General features: G+C 35.9%; 1 protein-coding gene across 1 annotated transcript in view; it reads right to left on the reverse strand.

The window, feature by feature from the left end:
* Positions 1-18,313, reverse strand: part of adamts18 (ADAM metallopeptidase with thrombospondin type 1 motif, 18) — a 96,463-nt gene that overhangs the window by 56,379 nt on the left and 21,771 nt on the right. The window contains exons 4-11 of the mRNA XM_030129385.1: positions 17,649-17,931; positions 14,533-14,747; positions 12,214-12,297; positions 11,908-12,067; positions 9,905-10,010; positions 6,943-7,080; positions 6,685-6,838; positions 1,633-1,728 (exon numbers count right to left, since the gene is read on the reverse strand). Coding sequence (XP_029985245.1) covers positions 1,633-1,728; positions 6,685-6,838; positions 6,943-7,080; positions 9,905-10,010; positions 11,908-12,067; positions 12,214-12,297; positions 14,533-14,747; positions 17,649-17,931 — 1,236 coding nt within the window. The remainder of the gene's footprint in view (positions 1-1,632; positions 1,729-6,684; positions 6,839-6,942; positions 7,081-9,904; positions 10,011-11,907; positions 12,068-12,213; positions 12,298-14,532; positions 14,748-17,648; positions 17,932-18,313) is intronic.

Raw genomic sequence — 18,313 nt, forward strand, 5'->3', positions numbered from 1 at the left:
TGTAAAAATCAGGCTTTTTCCAATATTTAATTCAATGATCATATAAATGTTGATTAAAGCTCAGATTAAAATTGAGGGTTATTATATCAAAAACAGAAAAAACATATGAAAGAATGTCATATAGGATGGGGGACAAGACAGAAAAATATCTTTTGAAATGGAGCAAATACCTGGAATTTTTAGATTTCAAGGACTAAAGGCCAAGAGGATTCACGCTGAGAAGATACCTTATGTTTGTATGTGTGTATATTATGATTAGGTGCCTCTGTGTAGATATTTATGGTGGATGTATATATTATATACATGGATACTCAAAGCTGATGTGTGCAAGAAAAAAAGCCACTATATCGATATGAAGACCCCTTCTGGTAATGGGTGCATAATTTACCAGTGCTCAAATGTTAGTATGTGATGTGTGATGATGTGATACGTATGGAAAAAAGTCATAAAAAAATGAGAAAACTGAAGAAAAAGTGACTTTTATAGTAAAATCTGTCATTAATTGAACATAAAACCAAGTGTCTCCATCCACTGTCATTGATCCAATTCTATGGGTTTTACTGGTGAATCAATGTTGTATAAGATGACAGTGTTTCCATGGTAACTATGGAGCCTCTGAACGTCCAAATGGGTCATATCTGATGACCACGAAAAGACGAAAAACTGCATTTTACACTAATTATTTACATGCATTGATAGGATTAATGGATCAACAGGTATTAAACAGTTGAGATCAGTAGATGGTTTTGGTCGACAGTGGATGTTTGGGTCTTTATGGGTTAAACAGATGTACAGATGCTAGTGGAAAAAAAGCCTGGCAAAAGTAGAAGGACTGATTCACTGTCTTCACTCACACAAAATGAAAAGTACAGACTGTGGATTTGGAGTCAAAAGATAAAAGGAGTAAAGTCGTCTTTGAAGAACATTTCTATTGTGTGAAGTGGTCCATGTGTCATATAGACTATTAAATCATTCATACATAAAATAAAATGAAAAAAATATACACTGGAAACATTAACTTTGTTCCAATGTGCCAATTACTTCTCATTGTCCACAACAGTTGACTGCATTCTTCACAGCCCATTCTATTTCTTCTTTATGTAATAATTTTTTTCTCTTGGCCTTTCCAGATGCACAACAAGAATATATTAAAAAATTTCCATATCAATGTAGTTTTAATGTGTGATTAGAAAATGTAAGGGTCGCAAATACAGATATTTGTGTTAAATTATAGCTACAAGTGAAAAGTTGTCAAATTAAAGCTAAATTTCAAACATTATTTGTATGTTGCCACTCTTCATGTCTGTGTCGGTGGGTTACAGAGAACACAGCCTGACTCGTCCCCTGAAATAAAGCAGACTGATTGCAGTGCAAGTCTGTTTTGCATGAAGAAAACCTGTCATTTATTGCAAGTTTTTTGAAATAGAACAGGTTTCTCTTTTGACGGCACAGAAATACGCAAAACCTGTCATAACTGTTTTCTTTGCCATCAGCAGAGTAATTTGTTTTATGTATGTGTAGATGTTCTGCGCTATTTCATGTGCAAACCCTATCCATGCCACTCTTAGTTCCATTTATCACACTCTGCAAAGTTGAAACTGGCTGCTGTTGCTTGTCATACGGAGCCCTTACCATGTCAGGACCGCAGCTGGTGCCCTCTGCAGCAGGCATGAACTTTGTCTCACACCGGTGCCCTGTGCGGTGACACCACAGTGACTTGCAGATGTCCTGTCAAACAAATCAAACACACAGGTGCAGGAGAGGAGATATGGAGTGAGGGGTTTCCTTAGGAGTGGGATTAGGTGTGGGCGATATGGGCAAAAAACAATATCTCGATAATTTTTTTAAAATTTCTCGATTACGATAATCTGATGATACCCTTTAAAATGTGAATTTCTTTTTTTTTTTTAGTTTACAAAAAATGCTGTAAAACTCTACTTGCTTACCAGGACATCTATGGATAGACCGTGTTTCAGAACAATAGTTATTGTTTTTAACCTTTTCATGCATAGGTCACTCCAGTGGACAGTTATTCTCCAGCTGTTCTCTTGTATATTAATATGTTTTGATGTTTTAGTTCCATATCAGCCAACACAGTGGACACTTACGCACCATCCCATGCACTGACATTCATCCCATTACTGTAACTTTGCTGTTCTTGATAAACCTGATCTGCACTAACATGTTAAAGTGTAAATCAGTTGTCATTGTTAGAAAAGAAGTTTTTTTTTTGCATATTATCTCCATGAAGTGTGTAATTACTAGCATTAGAATATGTTAAAATGTGAGAAGACCTCAGATTAACTGCATTAAAAATGTTTTTATTTCATTGTTTTCATATCACTGTCTGATATTGGGTTTTAAACACGTTTCTTTCCTTCAAAAATTAAATGCATTGATATTTTTGTAACTCCATAGAAAAAAAAAACTTTATAGTGTTTTTTTCACGCCTAAGGAGGAATAAAAACACTGAAGAAAAAAATCTTGACTAAGGTTCTCACAATTCATGCATGAAATGGTTAAAGTGCTTCATACATCTTTGGCAAAACGTGTGTGTGTGTGTGGTTATGTACGTGGGGTAGGGGCAGTAGTTATATACGTAGGTGTGTGGTCCATAACTAACATAACTAACGCTGGGGTGAAACAAAAGTGAAACTTAACATGCTTTCAACGTCCAACTCTCAGCTTCTATTCCTCTATTATACAGCGGATCTTACATGAAATTTTCACAACTCCTAACCTGTATCCACTGGACCCCCTCCACATGAATTTATCACGTTTACCCCCCCCCCCCTTTAAGACACCATAGCTTTCATATAACATTATTTTGACCAACATCAGTCTTGTCAAAACCAAACCATTTCCATTCTAGTGATGTGGACCCACGTCTGCTATGAAATCATCTGCTGAGACAAGACACTCCTGCATATTTCCTCCATGTGAGATGATGTTGTGTTTGGGGTCCCGCCGAGTCACGAGACAGAATCCTGTCTGCTGATTGGCTTCTGAGGCACGCATTTGGTCAATGAGGACTTTCATGCACCTCTCCTTTACCGTCTATGCACCGTCCATTTGTTTTCTTTTTGAGACAGTATGAATACTCCATAATGTAAAATTGCACATCATCAACTCAACAGTTACGATAATAATAATAATAATAATAATAATAATAATAATAATAATAATAATAAGTATCAGTCATATTATTATGCATAGTATAGATATGCTTAGACTAGGAAGGTTATTATTGTTATTAATTGTTTGGGCGGCAACCTGTCCCACGTATCTCAATAAGATTCTCCTAATTCCAAAGAAATTTTTAAGAATGATCACTTTTTCTGAGACTCGACTCATCTGCTCCTCTTTTCCAAAAATTCAATCTTCTCTCAGTTTTTGATGTGAACGTTTACCAGACCTGTGTCTTCATGTACAAATATGTTCACTTAACTCATATTCTTCCTAAAGTTTTTCAGAATTTCTTTATGTTGTCTTCTGTTATTCACAACTTTTCGACACGATATTCAAGCAAATTTTCTCTTCCGTACTGCCGAACTTCAATCTGCCAGTATTCTCTGAAATATCGTGGCCCAAATCTGTGGAATAATCTAAGACCTGAACTTCAATCAACATCTACTTTATCATTGTTTAAAAAGCATCTGAAAAGGACTTTAAGTCATGAAAAAATGTAAGGCTGTATATCACTTGATTTGTATTTGATGATTTGTAATGTGGATTACATTTTTATTGTTTTTACTTCAGTTTATTATTTCAGTTATATTGTATTTTTTATTTCTTTTTTTGTGTATTGTTCATTTCAGGGGAGGTATTCATATAAGCCTTTTTTTTTGGCTTCTAACCTCTCCTGCACAAGTTTGTTACTTGTTTGAATGTTGTTGTTTTTTCCATTGCTGTTTTTATTATGTGCAAATAAATAAATAAATAAATAAACAAATAAGGAGAAGGGGTGGGAGTTTATAAGTTATACTTCTTCTCACTCCTTTTCGAATATGTATTATATGTCTTATGTTTAAGTGTTTTGTTTATTTTTATCTGTTTTGATATTCATATTCGAAAAAAATACATCAATCAATCAATAATCAATCAATCAAACAATATTATCGTAGGCAATATATATGTGTATATAATTGTGATGATTTAGCTTAAAAACACGTTTTGGCATCACCTCACCTAACCCTCTTCCCTCTTCTTCCCTCTTCTTCCCTCTTCTTCCCTCTTCCCTCTCCTGACAGCACCTGTTTCTTGCCAAGACCACCATCGCGCTGGTCAGTAAGCCCCCCCCCGCCCCGATAACCGGCAATAAGCTTCCCCACAAAGCCACGGTGTCAAATCTAATCACTGTACTTCTTTAATGAAACGGGCTATAATTGCATGTGTCATCCGACCCAACAATACAGAGACGGAGCGAGCGAGTGAGCACAGAGGGAGAGCTGGGGTCGAGAGACAGGCGGCAGAGTCTGGCAACCCGCCCGATTTCAACTGGCAACCAGAGGAAAACCAGAGAGGAGGGAGGCCAATGCGCCCGGTGTGTATTTGAGTCTTTGTCCCTGGGCTGATATACTTCTGACATGGAGCAGGTGTTCTACAGCCACATGGGCAAACTGCACGTGATTCTACATGACAAGGAGCAGGAGAAGAAAGCGCGCAGGGTCGGCCCAAATCCAATGTTCATCAGCATATAGGTTAATTTACCACCCACCGACTCGCACAAAAGTCAAAGAAATGCAGATGTTGTATTTGATCTTCTATAAGTGAAAAAGACAAAGGACGTATAGACGTCGTGAGTTGATTTTCCCAGCATATACGAAGAAAGCCCATGTTTTTTCTTAAACGGCATTTACATGTGAATCGACGACACTGAATGCAAGCAACATAAAGGCTTATGCCAAGACCACAAGGCTTGGAATGGGGGCGACCAGGGACCAGGGGGGTTTCATTCAGTTGCTGGAATGCATTTTAATAGAGGGTCAAATGTGTGTGTGTGGGGGGAGTTGAGGGGATTTGTTGTGCAAAGATCATGCTAATTAATAAAGTGCCAATTAAGCACTGCATCATTAGCGCCGTAAAGCAGACGATTCCAACCCCTATATGATCCGGGTCCTCCATCTCATCACCAGAGGTTATTCTAGTGGGCAAACACAACACTTAAATTACACCAACACCTAATTTTAGCATATATTTAACATTAAAAATACTGTTCTAATCCATTTATTTTGTTTTGTACATTGTATGTAATGTTCTTTGGTTGTTTCTCTTTTTGTTCTTGTGAAAATGATCTATAGTCTCACTTCCTCCATTGTTTATTTTGTCACAAATCCTACGCGTTAGTATGATATTTTGCACCATTTGGACATTTTGCATTCTTCTGCACAGCTCTAGGCAGAAAATTTGCATGAGGGTGCCAAAAAACAAACATGAAGGAGAATGAACATGATAAACAACTGAACAGGAGACGGACTCTGACCTGCTGAAACAACACAAGGAGCTACAGCAGCTTAACTATGAGAATTCTTAGATCAGAAAATCAGACTTTACAAATGATGCTGCAGACTGGCCCCCACAACAGACTCAAACAACACTCAAATCTATTACCACCTACACAAGCATCGTGTTAAACTGTATGAAGTGAGTCTATGGATGAGTCTTATATTTATTTTCTATGTTTTTAAACATTAATATTTTATACGTTGTTACTTGTTTAATTGAAAATTTAATAATGTTCTTAACATATGGAGAGAAACAATCAGATATGAGTTTATTGAAGATATAAGGCCTTTCTATGTGTCATTTATCAGACACATTTAATTTCTTATTTATTCATTTTCTAAATATGGATCTTGTGTCTGACAGAAAATAAAGTATCTCCATACAGGACAATAAGGTGACAGAATTAAGCCAGACACTCAGTTAGTATTGGAGATACACTAGTTGGGGTTCATAGAAAACAGGGCCATTCATTATGAAGGTAGATTTTTTTCTTTATTGCTTTAACCAACAAAAAATTTTTCAATCAAAAAAAAAAAAACTTTTCTTCACTCAAAAGAAAAAACCTTTCAATCAAAGAAAAAAAGTGTTTGAATGCAAAAAAAATATTTGAGATCCAAAAAAATTGCATTTGAGGACTTTTTTTCTTGATTGAAAAGGTTTTTTTTTTGATTGAAGTCAGTTATTTTTTGATTGAAAATAACTTTTTTTGATTGAAGTCATCATTTTGTATTTATGCCATATTAGGGGTAGGATATTTGTGTCTTTATTATTCAATACCCAAAAATATCACTTCACCTAAATCCACAGCAGATGAATTATAAAGATAGATTTGCTTCTTTATTGCTTTAAAAAAAAAAAAAAAAATTCATTAAAAAAAATATATTTTCAATAAAAAAAATTCACTTCTATATATTTTCAATTAAAGGAAAAAAAGTGTTCAAATGCAATTTTTGGATCTCAAATATTTTTTTGCATTTAAATACTTTTTTTCTTTGATTGAAAAGTTTTTTTTTAATTGAAGTGAAGGTTTTTTTGATTGAAAATATTTTTTTGAGTCAAAGCAATAAAGAAACAAATCTACCTTCATAATTCATCTGCTGTGGATTTAAGTGAAAGTCCTTGTTTTGAAGAAGTCAAAACATAAAACCATGATAGGAATTTGAGGAATGAATGTCTTACCTTAACAAAATCAAGGCTGCAGAGTTTGGCTTTGGAGCCGAACTGCCACTTGCACTGTGTGTCTGCATCATACAGCTGCCCCGGGAGCTGTTCAGGATACTTATACTGACCGATCTGCTTGGGCTCGTCCACCAGACAAGAGGCCTGGGCTGTTCTGGGATCAGAACACACCACCCGTGTCAGTCATAGACGACAGTGACAATGAACCACTGACAGTGTGTGTGCATCTGCATGTAGCGTCTGCGTCGGTACACCTACCCAAGGAAGCGGCTGAGGTACTGTCGGCTGCAGGTGGACCAGGAGAAGACCCCGTTGTTTCCAGCCAGTGTGGGAGACATGATGTTACCTTCAGTCTTTCGACAAGGGTTCCCCTCCCCATCATGGATCATCCCAAAACTAGAGAAAAAGTGGAAAAAAATGTCAAAGTTGATTTTGATTGATTGATTTTTATTCATTTTACTGAACACTATTTGTTTCCTTTATTCATATTGAACAATCTAATCCAACTTGTGGCATTAAAGGGGTCATATTTTTGCTAAACCCACTTTTATTTGTCTTCGGTACATTTATTTGCATATTTGGACTCCAACAAGTTCAAAAAGTTTGAATTTGAACCCTCCAGGTGCTGCAAAGCTATCTTTATATTCATTCCGGCAAAAATCGAGTGGATTTCTACAACCTGTTCAAAATCCTGCTTAATTTGTTATGTTTTATAACTAGTTACGTCGCAACATTTGCACATATAAGGTCAAGACTTCTGATGAACACTTCTCCGAGTATGACATAACTGTTTATCAGCAGCAGCGGTTGTAGTTAAAACTGAAAATATGTCCAAACTTCGAGCCAGTTACCTAAAATGTTCAATTGTTGGTTGTATTAACGAACACAAGTGGCTGAACAGGACAGAGCAGCATGTGCATTTAAAGGGCCAGCGTTCAAAACGACCTTTCTGGTGTCATTACTCAGAAATAGGGTTAAAGATGGACCTGTGGAGTTGAATTAATGAAGAATTCAGACCCAAGCATAGCATTTACAGTTTATGTAGACCACAGGAAAATGTTTTAAAATGCATAATTCCATTTAAAAAAGCAAAATATCACTCCTTTAAGTAGCCATGGAAAGTATCTAAGTCCTTTTACACAAGTATTGTGAGATACTTGATATTTCACATTCTACCAGTTATTTATCTATTTATCCAAACATCATTTCTCTCATAGCTTTATTTACTAGTTACTTAAACATTCAAAAATACAGTATATAAAATCGATAATATAAAAGGTGTCTAGATCATGGGTGTCAAACACATTTTAGTTCAGGGGCGACACACAGTCCAATCTGATTTCAAGTGGGACAGACCAGTAAAATATTAACATTGAAAGTAAAGCAAGTAGAGTAAAATTACATAATAAAAAACATCATATCTATAAAGTATCCTTCAGAAACAACCTGAAATTTTTAAAGAAAAATAAGTGCAATATCACGTCTCTGCTTATCATTTACACATGTGTATTTTTACTTACAGTTCACAGCGGGTCTACAAAACTTGTTAAAATTGCACTTAATTCTCTTGAGATATTTCATGTTCATATTTTTACAGATTATTAAATTTTTTTTTAAAGGGTAGTTTGTAAATGTAAACATTTTCATGTAATTTTGAGTTTTACACAAGAACACAGAGATGTCATTATTTGTAAGTTATTATTATTATTATTATTATATTATTATGATATTATGATAGAATTTTACTGGTCTGACCTACTTGAGATTGAACTGGTCTGTATGTGGCCCCTGAACTAGAATATTTTTTACACCATTGATTGTTAATATCTTCTGTGTTATTTTACATTTCACAAACTCATCCCACAGGCTGGATTGGACCCCTGGTGGGCCGGTTTTGGCCCACTGGCCGTATGTTTGACGTCACTGTTCTAGATTAAAGATAAAGATTGAAACAGTGGTTCCTCCTGACATCTTACAAAAGCAGTTTGTATTACACTAATATTCCAGATGTCTGACCTGTTGAAGGCGCCACCAAAAAGAGCCTTTTCTCTCTAAACTTCTAACATACAGTAGCTGCATTTCAGTCAGTATTCTAATATTTATCTGGTGTCACTGTTCATAAAACTGGACCTAAAGTACACCACAGCTCCACCTCCAGCAGAAACAATGGTAGCGTGCTGTGACAACACTGATACCTCAGTATTGATAATCATTTGTCAAATACACAGCCTGGTCACAAACAAACCCCAAATGTCTAATATTTTTCTGGATGACTGTGTTTGATTATAGCACCCAGTATTATTTCAATAAGCTCATGCAATGTCACAACTTTCACTTCCATCCAACTGGACTCATCAAACCACAAGACTGTCTTCCACTGCTCCACAGTCCAATCTTTATCCTCTGTAGAAAATGAACAGTTGTTTAAGAAATCACTGCAGTAACTGTCCAATAAATAGTTACCAATTTGCTTTGGTAAATGCAAGTGGGGACTTTGTTTGGCCAGGCTGTGTATAATCTAACTTCAATATTTTAATAAATCTTGCTGCAAATACCTCTGTACTTTAAGATTTGTATGCAGAACTTGTATGTAGAATGAAGTGTTTTTACTTTGCCTTGTTGGCTTTACAAGGGACCTGAACACTTCATAAACTGTTTCATTGTTATAAAATCAATTACAAAGTGATTCAGTCAAACAACTGATGTTTTCATTCACTGTGTCATACATTTTGTCCAAGATAAACAGTGATTTTATTAAAGATCTGGCCGTATCTTCTATTTATCTGACTGAATTATTGACTGAAATATTATATGATCATCTAACTGAACTATATACATAACATTTTTTTAGTTTATTTTGACAGTGCACCAAAGAAACAGAAGTGTTTCACTGCAACATGAAATCTGCAAATCTACAAATAAAAAAATCGGCCATCTCCTACCTCAGTGGAAACATATAAAAACAAACACAGAGTTGTGCAGCCTGAGGCTGTTTCCACAGTGTGAATGAAACAGTGCTCTGGTATAATGCTTTTATTTCACTGTGTATAACATCTTTAATTCAGGTTTATTTCATTTAATATGGATTCACCCGCTCAGAACCTGAAGCCAATAAATAAAAACAGATAAAACGATAAAAAGACCTCAACAGTAAAATCGGTTGTGGACTTTTATTGAACATGAGTCATTATTGTTGTGATGTGGTTTTTATTAAACTTACTTGTGTCCAGATTCATGAGCGATAGTGAAAGCCAAGCCGAGCCCTGTGTCCTCATTGATGGTGCAGCTTCTGTATTTACTGCACATACCACTGATGGGAGCAAAGCCTGAGGAAGAACAGAGGCAGACAGGAGGGAGGGAAGGTGTTAAGATGTGATAAGATGTGATTCTCAGGTAATCAAACCTTGAATCTCTTTCAAACATTGATTTTTAATCTCTGTCTCTGAACACAGTGATGTTGAAACTTCTGTCAGATGTGCCTTTGTTTTCATTCAGGCACACACTGAAGGGGATTTCACAGCAGCTGCGAAGTGTTACCTCACAAACCCCGGAGTATTTATTCAAAGATCGCTCCACAGATTTGGATACACTCTTTAGGAGGCTACTGGTGTTAGTGTTAGGGTTAGCTTATTTCTCCCAAACTGGCTACATTTTACCTCCAAATGAAGGCTGCAACTAAGAGTCACTTTCATTTCCAATTAATCACATTATTTTCTTCCATATTCTATTATGGAATTATATATATATTAGTGCTGTCAAATGATTACAATTTTTAATCAGATTAATCACAGGGTTGCTGTGGATTAATGTTGATTAATCATGATTAAATGAAATTAATTTTTAATCTATATTAATCACATTTCATTTTGCATGAGCAATCAGACTCCAGAAAGAAGGGAGTATTTATGCATTTCACATGTTTATCGCAAGCTGGGCAACGAGTTAGCCAAAGTGCTAGGAGAATCCCTGACTAACGTATGCTTCGCATTAATGTGGTATTTTAAGCTGGAAGTGCTTTGGTGAAAAGAAAACTCCTTTCTGCAGAGTGTGTATAATACTTTGTGTCGGTCGACTGTTCCGTCTTGGTTTTTTGTCCTCATATTTCCATTCAGAGGACCAACGTACTGTTTACCATCTTCCATCATTATGGGCTGGTTCTGCTGCCTGTCACTACTGGATTAACTGCCCATTTGTTCATGTGTGACGCAAACTCTACTTGGACAAACTGCCCCAAATGTGTTGCCAGAGATGTTCAGAGTCATTCTGTGCTACAGATGGGTTAATTGCATTAAATTTTTTAATCAGATTAATCATGATGATGGATTCATCCGCATTAACACATTAATTTTGACACACCTTATATATATATATATATATATATATATATATATATATATATATATATATATATATACACACACACACACACACACACACACACACACACATATATATATATATATATATATAGTTTACTTCTTTCCGCTCTTTTTTGGATGTGTAAATAACACTAAAATTGTAATTAAGTGTTTCTTTGGTATATTAGTATATTAGTGAAAATGTCTTTTTTTTTGTTCTTGTCTTATATTGATAATTTGCTTCAGGTATTTGCTTTTGGAGGTAGAATTATGCTTTTTATATCTGAAATAAAACACCAAGTCATGTCTTCACAATAGACAAATCAAATGGAAAAATGTCAGCTAGGCTTTTCCAAAGATCAGCATCACAAACCTGAATGTCTTGTTCAAATGTTAGATGCAGATGAATAATAGAACTGACTATGAAAATAGGTGTCACTTAATGTAAGAGCTGACAGTTCAACTATTTCAGCTGCACTTCCTTTACTTTTTAATGCACCTACTGTAACAATTCAGATTTCTGTGTCACCAACATCTCACACTGAGGCAGCGCTGACACACTGACACTAAGTAAAAACTGCAGTAAAATGTAACTTACAGTTCCAGTGACAAATAAATGTCATTCTCCACTTTTCTCCAAACCGTCTGTCAATGATGCCTACATCCACACTGTCAACGTTACACCAGTCTACAGTCTCTGTAATTACAATATTCATGTCATGTATGGTCTTTTGTGTTTGCAGACAGACACTTCCACATCTCACAATACAGCCAGACACTTATACGACATATACTATCAAATGCTGCTTCCCACATCCTGAAAAATAACTAGTCTGGCATTTAGCTGAGCTGAGCAACATCTTACCCAAGGTGTCACATGGCTCATTCTTCCAGGAACAGATGTCCAGACCGGTAAGAAGAACAGCATGGTCGTGCCGTTTACCGCCTTTCCCCACCAGACCTGACTGCCACTGACAGAAACTGTTGAGCGACTGGTCAGCATGGTGATTTATAGTCAGACCCAGCTGCGACAAAAGTTGAAGAAAAAAAATGGTGATTCAATAAATGAATAAATCCAAAAATACAACCACTCAATCAAAACATTTCTGTGAGGTGCAAGTTGTATGAGAAGCTCTGAATTTGTAAAGCATCACAGTGTAAATCCACTCACTGGGTCCTGTTCCAGTAGTAACAAGCTGACCACCACAATGTTGATGTCTGTTCCAATAGTGCCATCTTTGAAAAGACTGGAAACCTGCAAAAAAAAAGCAGTGGTTTGGGTATATGACAAGCATTTGTCTGTAGCTGCATAAGACATATGACATACATTTGAGTAGTTTTATTTAGACTATATGTAGGCTGGGCAGTCATACAATTCAATAATGCAAGAACAACCCAGGGCATTATAAAAAAAACAACAACAAAAAAACAAAGGGACAATGTTGAACAAACACTGGTATTCAGTTCCTTTTTTTTTTTTTTTTTAAATAAGGCACAGGGAGACACTGGAGAGGGACTAGAGCAGGGGTGTCGAGCTCATTTTAGCTCAGGGGCCACATCCTCCCAATATGATCTGAAGTGGGCCAGACCAGTTAAACAAAAACAGTCATTCATTCATTTTCTCAACCCGCTTTATCCTCACTAGGGTCATGGGGGTCGTTGGAGTCTATCCCAGCTACTTACGGGTGAAGGTGGGGTACACCCTGGACATGTCGCCAGTAAACAATAACATAACACTAGATAAATATTATCAACTCCAAACTTTCCTCTATGTTTTAGAGTGAAAAAAACAAAATTAGATTATGAAAATGTTTACATTTACAAACTATCCTTTAAAAATGTGAAGAACATGAACAACCAGGAAAAAACTGAAATTTATTTAAGTGCAATTTTAACAGTATTATGACTCAACTTCTCATTTGCACATGTGCATTACAACTTACAGATCACAGTGGATCTACACATACACAAAACATTTACATAACAGGCAGAATATTGTTAAAATTTCACTTACTTCTCTTAAGACATTTCATGTTTAAATTATTTCAGCCTATTCACATTTTTGGTGAAAGGATAGCTTGTAAATGTCAGCATTTTCATGTAATTTTTACTTTTCCACACTAAAACAAAGAGAAGAATTTGGAGTTGTCATTGTTTATAGATTATTATAATAGTATTTTACTGGTCTGACCCAGCTGAGATCAAATTTGGCTGTATGTGGAACCTGAACTAGAATAACTGTTAATATTTTAAGTGTAATTTTTGCATTTCACAAATTCATCCCATGGGCCAGATTGGCAGGACCCTTTGGCAGGCTGGTTTTGGCCCCCGGGCCTTATGTTTGACAGCCATGTAGCTCAGGATCAGGGGGCTGTCTACCAATGCTCAGACAAAGGTAAAAAACATGACATGCTGCACACTTTCAACCTCCTTAGACCCAGCTATGGGTTTTCTGTCCACATTTGTGGACAAGAGTTTCACAACTTTGTACAAAAAAAAAAAAAGAAAACTGTCCGCCACAGAGGACATTCCATAAAAATTTTAAAAACTGAATCTGAAAAAATCTGTTGCATCATGATGTTTCCAATATAGGCACTTATTTAATAAAAAAACAAAAAAGCTTGTACCTTGCTGACATTTCCTGGGTCTTAGGAGGTTAATACGCCTCGGCCAAATATAGTGTAAGATTCTGTTGACAGTTACTGCCCTATAATTTAGATTAGATTGTCTTTGTGTGAAACTTATTACATCCATATTTAGATTTGAAAGTACTCAGATATTATAACTGCACAAAGCCATTTGACTTTGAAAAAGTAGGTCAAGGTCACCTATTTTCAGTGGGCCTCTGATCCATTCCAAGATGCATCCACAGTATAAATTTGGTGCAGATATCTCAATGTATTCTTCAGATAATGTGATTATGTCGTTGAATGGACAGACAGACGACAAAATGATAAGATAAGATAAGATAAGATAAGACTTTATTGATCCCACCATGGAGAAATGTAACAGTTTCAGCAGCAATATGCACACATAGTGCAAAGGAAAGGCAGGTAGAAATAAACATGCTTAACCTCCTAAGACCCAGGAAACGTCAGCAAAGTACCAGCTTTTTTTGTTTTTTATTAAATAAGTGCCTACATTGGAAACATCATGATGCTATAGTTTTTTCAGATGCAGTTTTTAAAATTTTTATGGAATGTCCTTTGTGATGGACAGTTTTCTTTTTTTTGTATAAAATTGTGAAACTCTTGTCCACAAACGTAGACAGAAAACCCATAGCTGGGTCTAAGGAGGTTCAAAGTATAAAAATTTAAGTATAAAGTTTTTAAAGATATAGATAATAAGATAATACCCATTTGGCCAGAAGTTGGCTGAGGGGTAACAATGCGATAATACCTCCGATAATAAGCAAGAATCATATGAGGACAGAGAGAAAAAGGTCACAATATTACAAGAACTTCTCCTCCCTTCCACATCCCATCCTCACCATATTCATGACAGTGAGGACGTAAGTGGTGACGTTGTCCCTGCCGTGTTTCTCCAACATTTTCCTGTCTGCCACCACCAGGGTCTCCACATTCAGCCCCCCCACCCTGTTGGAGTTGATGGGAGATCTTTTTGCCCTTCCTGGCCCTTCGACCTCGGGCACGGCGAACTCATCAGGCATGATGAAACGGTCCTCGGTGGGAGGCTTGGGAGCGTCTAGGAAGGGAGAAAAGGGAAGGACGGAAGGGAGGGGAGAACAGAGAGAGTGTGAGGGAGACAGACAAAGACAGAGACACAGAGAGAGGCCTTGGCAGAGAGAGTCTAATGAATGAACCGTCTTTCCTGGCTCGTGCCGGACGATAAGGGTACAGCTCAGGTGTTGAAAGGGCAGGAAATTCACTCCCCACGCTGTTTCCAACCTCTCACCACTAGAAAGGAAGATAAACTATAAACCAGCCTAAAGAGTTTCATGCCCTCAGGCTACTGCAGCACACATACAAATGCTGATAATAAATATGTAAATATCAAGAGGCTGTTGTAGTTTTGGATTAAAAAGCTCTATAAAATATTAGCTCTATTACTACAACTACTCCGCCAAGAAGCCACAATAGTCACAAAAAATGATAAATGTTACAGAACACCTTAAACAAAGCAAATAAAACTAATAGTTTGGGTGTTTTTGTACCTGGTAGAAAAGAATTCCTACTCAGATATGGTCAGATACGATTTAATACTGAGACAAAAATACTGTCCTTTCAGAAATATGCACAAGTGGGATGTTTTAATATTCCGCTAATCAGCAATGTGTTGTGTGCAAGGAAGCATTTAATAACAAAACAGCATGTTTAGAGAAACCTGTTCAGTCTAATCAACTGATAAATTAATTCTTCATTGCAGCTCTAGCCGAAAATTGATTAAAAAAATGTATGATTGTGATATGATAATTTTTCTGAAATTTCACTACAGACAATGCACAACTCTGTGAACTATGATGCTTTGGTTGCACAATGGAAAAACCTTAATGACTGAAGTTCATTGCTATGGTGTACAATGAAAACATTAAATACAGTTGCGGAAAAAATTATCAGACCATCAAAAGTCATCGAAAACAATGGTTATGCAATCAAGTATTAACTCCTGTGTGTATCATGTGACTAAAACAGACAGAAAAGAAAACATGGAATGCCTAAAAGCACTGTTTTTGTTAGTACAATACCATAGTTACTGATGTAAGAACTGAAGGGATTTTAGTTATTATCAAGAAAACCATGGAAAATGGTTAGATATCAGCTCTGAAATTAAACTCTTATGAGCTATTTTTGGTGTTATCATTATATTTGTTCAAACTAGGGATGTAACGATATGAAAATTTCATATCACAGTTATTGTGACTAAAATTATCACGGTTATCATTATTATCACGGTATTGTTGAAATGTGCTCGAAATGTGCAAAAAGTACTAATACACAACCTGAAATAATTTAACCAAGTTGTATTTTGAAAAAAAAGAAACAAAAAAAAAAAAGTAAAAAAAAATAATAGGAACAATGCACTTTCTGTTGGCAGAAACATTCAAATATTAACATGTAAACATCAAACACACAAATGTGCATTAAAGATGGCACCTTGTAGCCATTGTTTGACCATTTTCCATATTAAGTTTGTGTTGAAAGTGCGGTAATCAAACACTGTTATCATGATAATTAGAATTTAAACGGTAATACTAACCATCAGGAATTTTACCGCGATTTATCATTATACCGGTAATCGTTACATCCCTAGTCCAAACAAATGTACCTTTAGTTGTGCCAGGCATTAAAATGAACAAGAAACTGAAGAAAACAAGGGTGGTCTAATAATTTTATCCACAACTGTATAGGTTACAAATGTTGTATTAATCATAGATTGTATGACCGGACTGAATTATTTAATGTACATGACTTATTTGAACCCTTTCATGCATACTGGTCACTACAGTGGACAGCTATTCTACAGCTGTTTTCTTGCATATTCATGGATTTTGTTGTTCTTTTCGTTTATTGTTTTTTGTTTTTTTTTTTACACATATGTTTATCAGAGTTTTAAGACACTACATATCTTTTCTAACATGAATTGGTAACATTATGTACAGGGTGGGGAAGCAAAATTTACAATGAACAAACCAAACATATATTGATGTCATAATCATACCTAACACTATTATCCATACCTTTTCAGAAACTTTTGCCCATATGAGTAATCAGGAAAGCAAACATCAAAGAGTGTGTGATTTGCTGAATGCACTCGTCACACCAAAGGAGATTTCAAAAATAGTTGGAGTGTCCATAAAGACTGTTTATAATGGAAAGAAGAAAATGACTATGAGCAAAACTATTACGAGAAAGTCTGGAAGATACTATTAAAGAAGAATGGGAGAAGTTGTCACCCCAATATTTGAGGAACACTTGCGCAAGTTTCAGGAAGCATGTGAAGGCAGTTATTGAGAAAGGAGGAGGACACATACAGTAGAATAAAAACATTTTCTATTATGTCAATTTTCTTGTGGCAAATAAATTCTCATGACTTTCAATAAACTATTTGGTCATACACTGTCTTTCAATCCCTGCCTCAAAATATTGTAAATTTTGCTTCCCCACCCTGTAGATCTCTCCTGAGCATCAACCCCCAGAATCACAAGCGTTACCTATAGTTTTCACACAATTTATCAGTAAATACATGTTTCTGTGCGTCAAAAATTAAATGCATGGTGTCCAGTTGAGTGGACAGTTTTGCAACTTCATGAAAAATAGGTTCATAAGATTTTTTTTTTTTTCATTATTATTTTTTTATGTATTTTTTAATTATTTTTTAAATTATTTTTATTTTATTATTATTTTTTAAATTTATTTTTCAGAAGAAAGTTTTCAGTCATATTGTTTTTTTCATGCCTAAAGAGGAATAAAAACACTCAAGAAAAAAATTTAATTAAGGTTCTCATAATTCGCACATGAAAGGGTTAATGTTCAGTGTCTTACAAATAGGTTTAAGGGATGGTACAGTCCAATAAATTGGCTTCTACACATATATTCATTATTCTGAGCTGGTGCAGTATAAGGCATAAAAGGTTCCCTTACATACATTGCTTGCGGCGTCCACAGAAGTGTTGCCTCTGCAGTTTTTCATGCAGGTAGGAATGGTGATGCGGCTGCTGACGATACTGGTGAAGGTATGGGTTATCAGGTCTGGAAGAACTGGTGTTTGATGGGTTGCCAGATCTAGGATGAACCATGTGTTCTGCTGAGCGTTTGTAGACCACGTGTGGGTGGTGTCCCGCTGGGGCGCTGTAGTTGTGTTTTTCAGCCAGATGCTGCGGCAGTGGGGCGATCAAATACTCCTCCTGAGACACACGGATCAAACCTGACTGAAAAAAAAAACAAACGAACAAAGCAAACACATAATTTTTCAATGCAAACATGCCTCAGCGTAGAGATCACCAACTGGTGTCCACAACTGTACCACAATGTATTAATGACTTCATAAACTGTGAGGCTCAGATAAATTAGCATTGTAAACCTAAAACAAATGATATGAAAGTTATTAGGAATTGTTCATCAAGATAAAATATGTGTTTAATCCTAAAAGGCCCAAATGCATCTGCTGATCCTATCAATACAGTGAAATAATTCACATGTCATTTTTGGATGCATCTATAGTCTCTGTATTGAACATGGAAACATTATCTTCCGTGAGATTGGTTCATCAATAAAACCCATGTAGTTTGACAAATGACAGCGATTGTAGAC

The sequence above is a fragment of the Sphaeramia orbicularis genome, chromosome 3, assembly GCF_902148855.1.
Source record: "Sphaeramia orbicularis chromosome 3, fSphaOr1.1, whole genome shotgun sequence".
In the NCBI taxonomy this organism is placed as follows: domain Eukaryota; kingdom Metazoa; phylum Chordata; class Actinopteri; order Kurtiformes; family Apogonidae; genus Sphaeramia; species Sphaeramia orbicularis.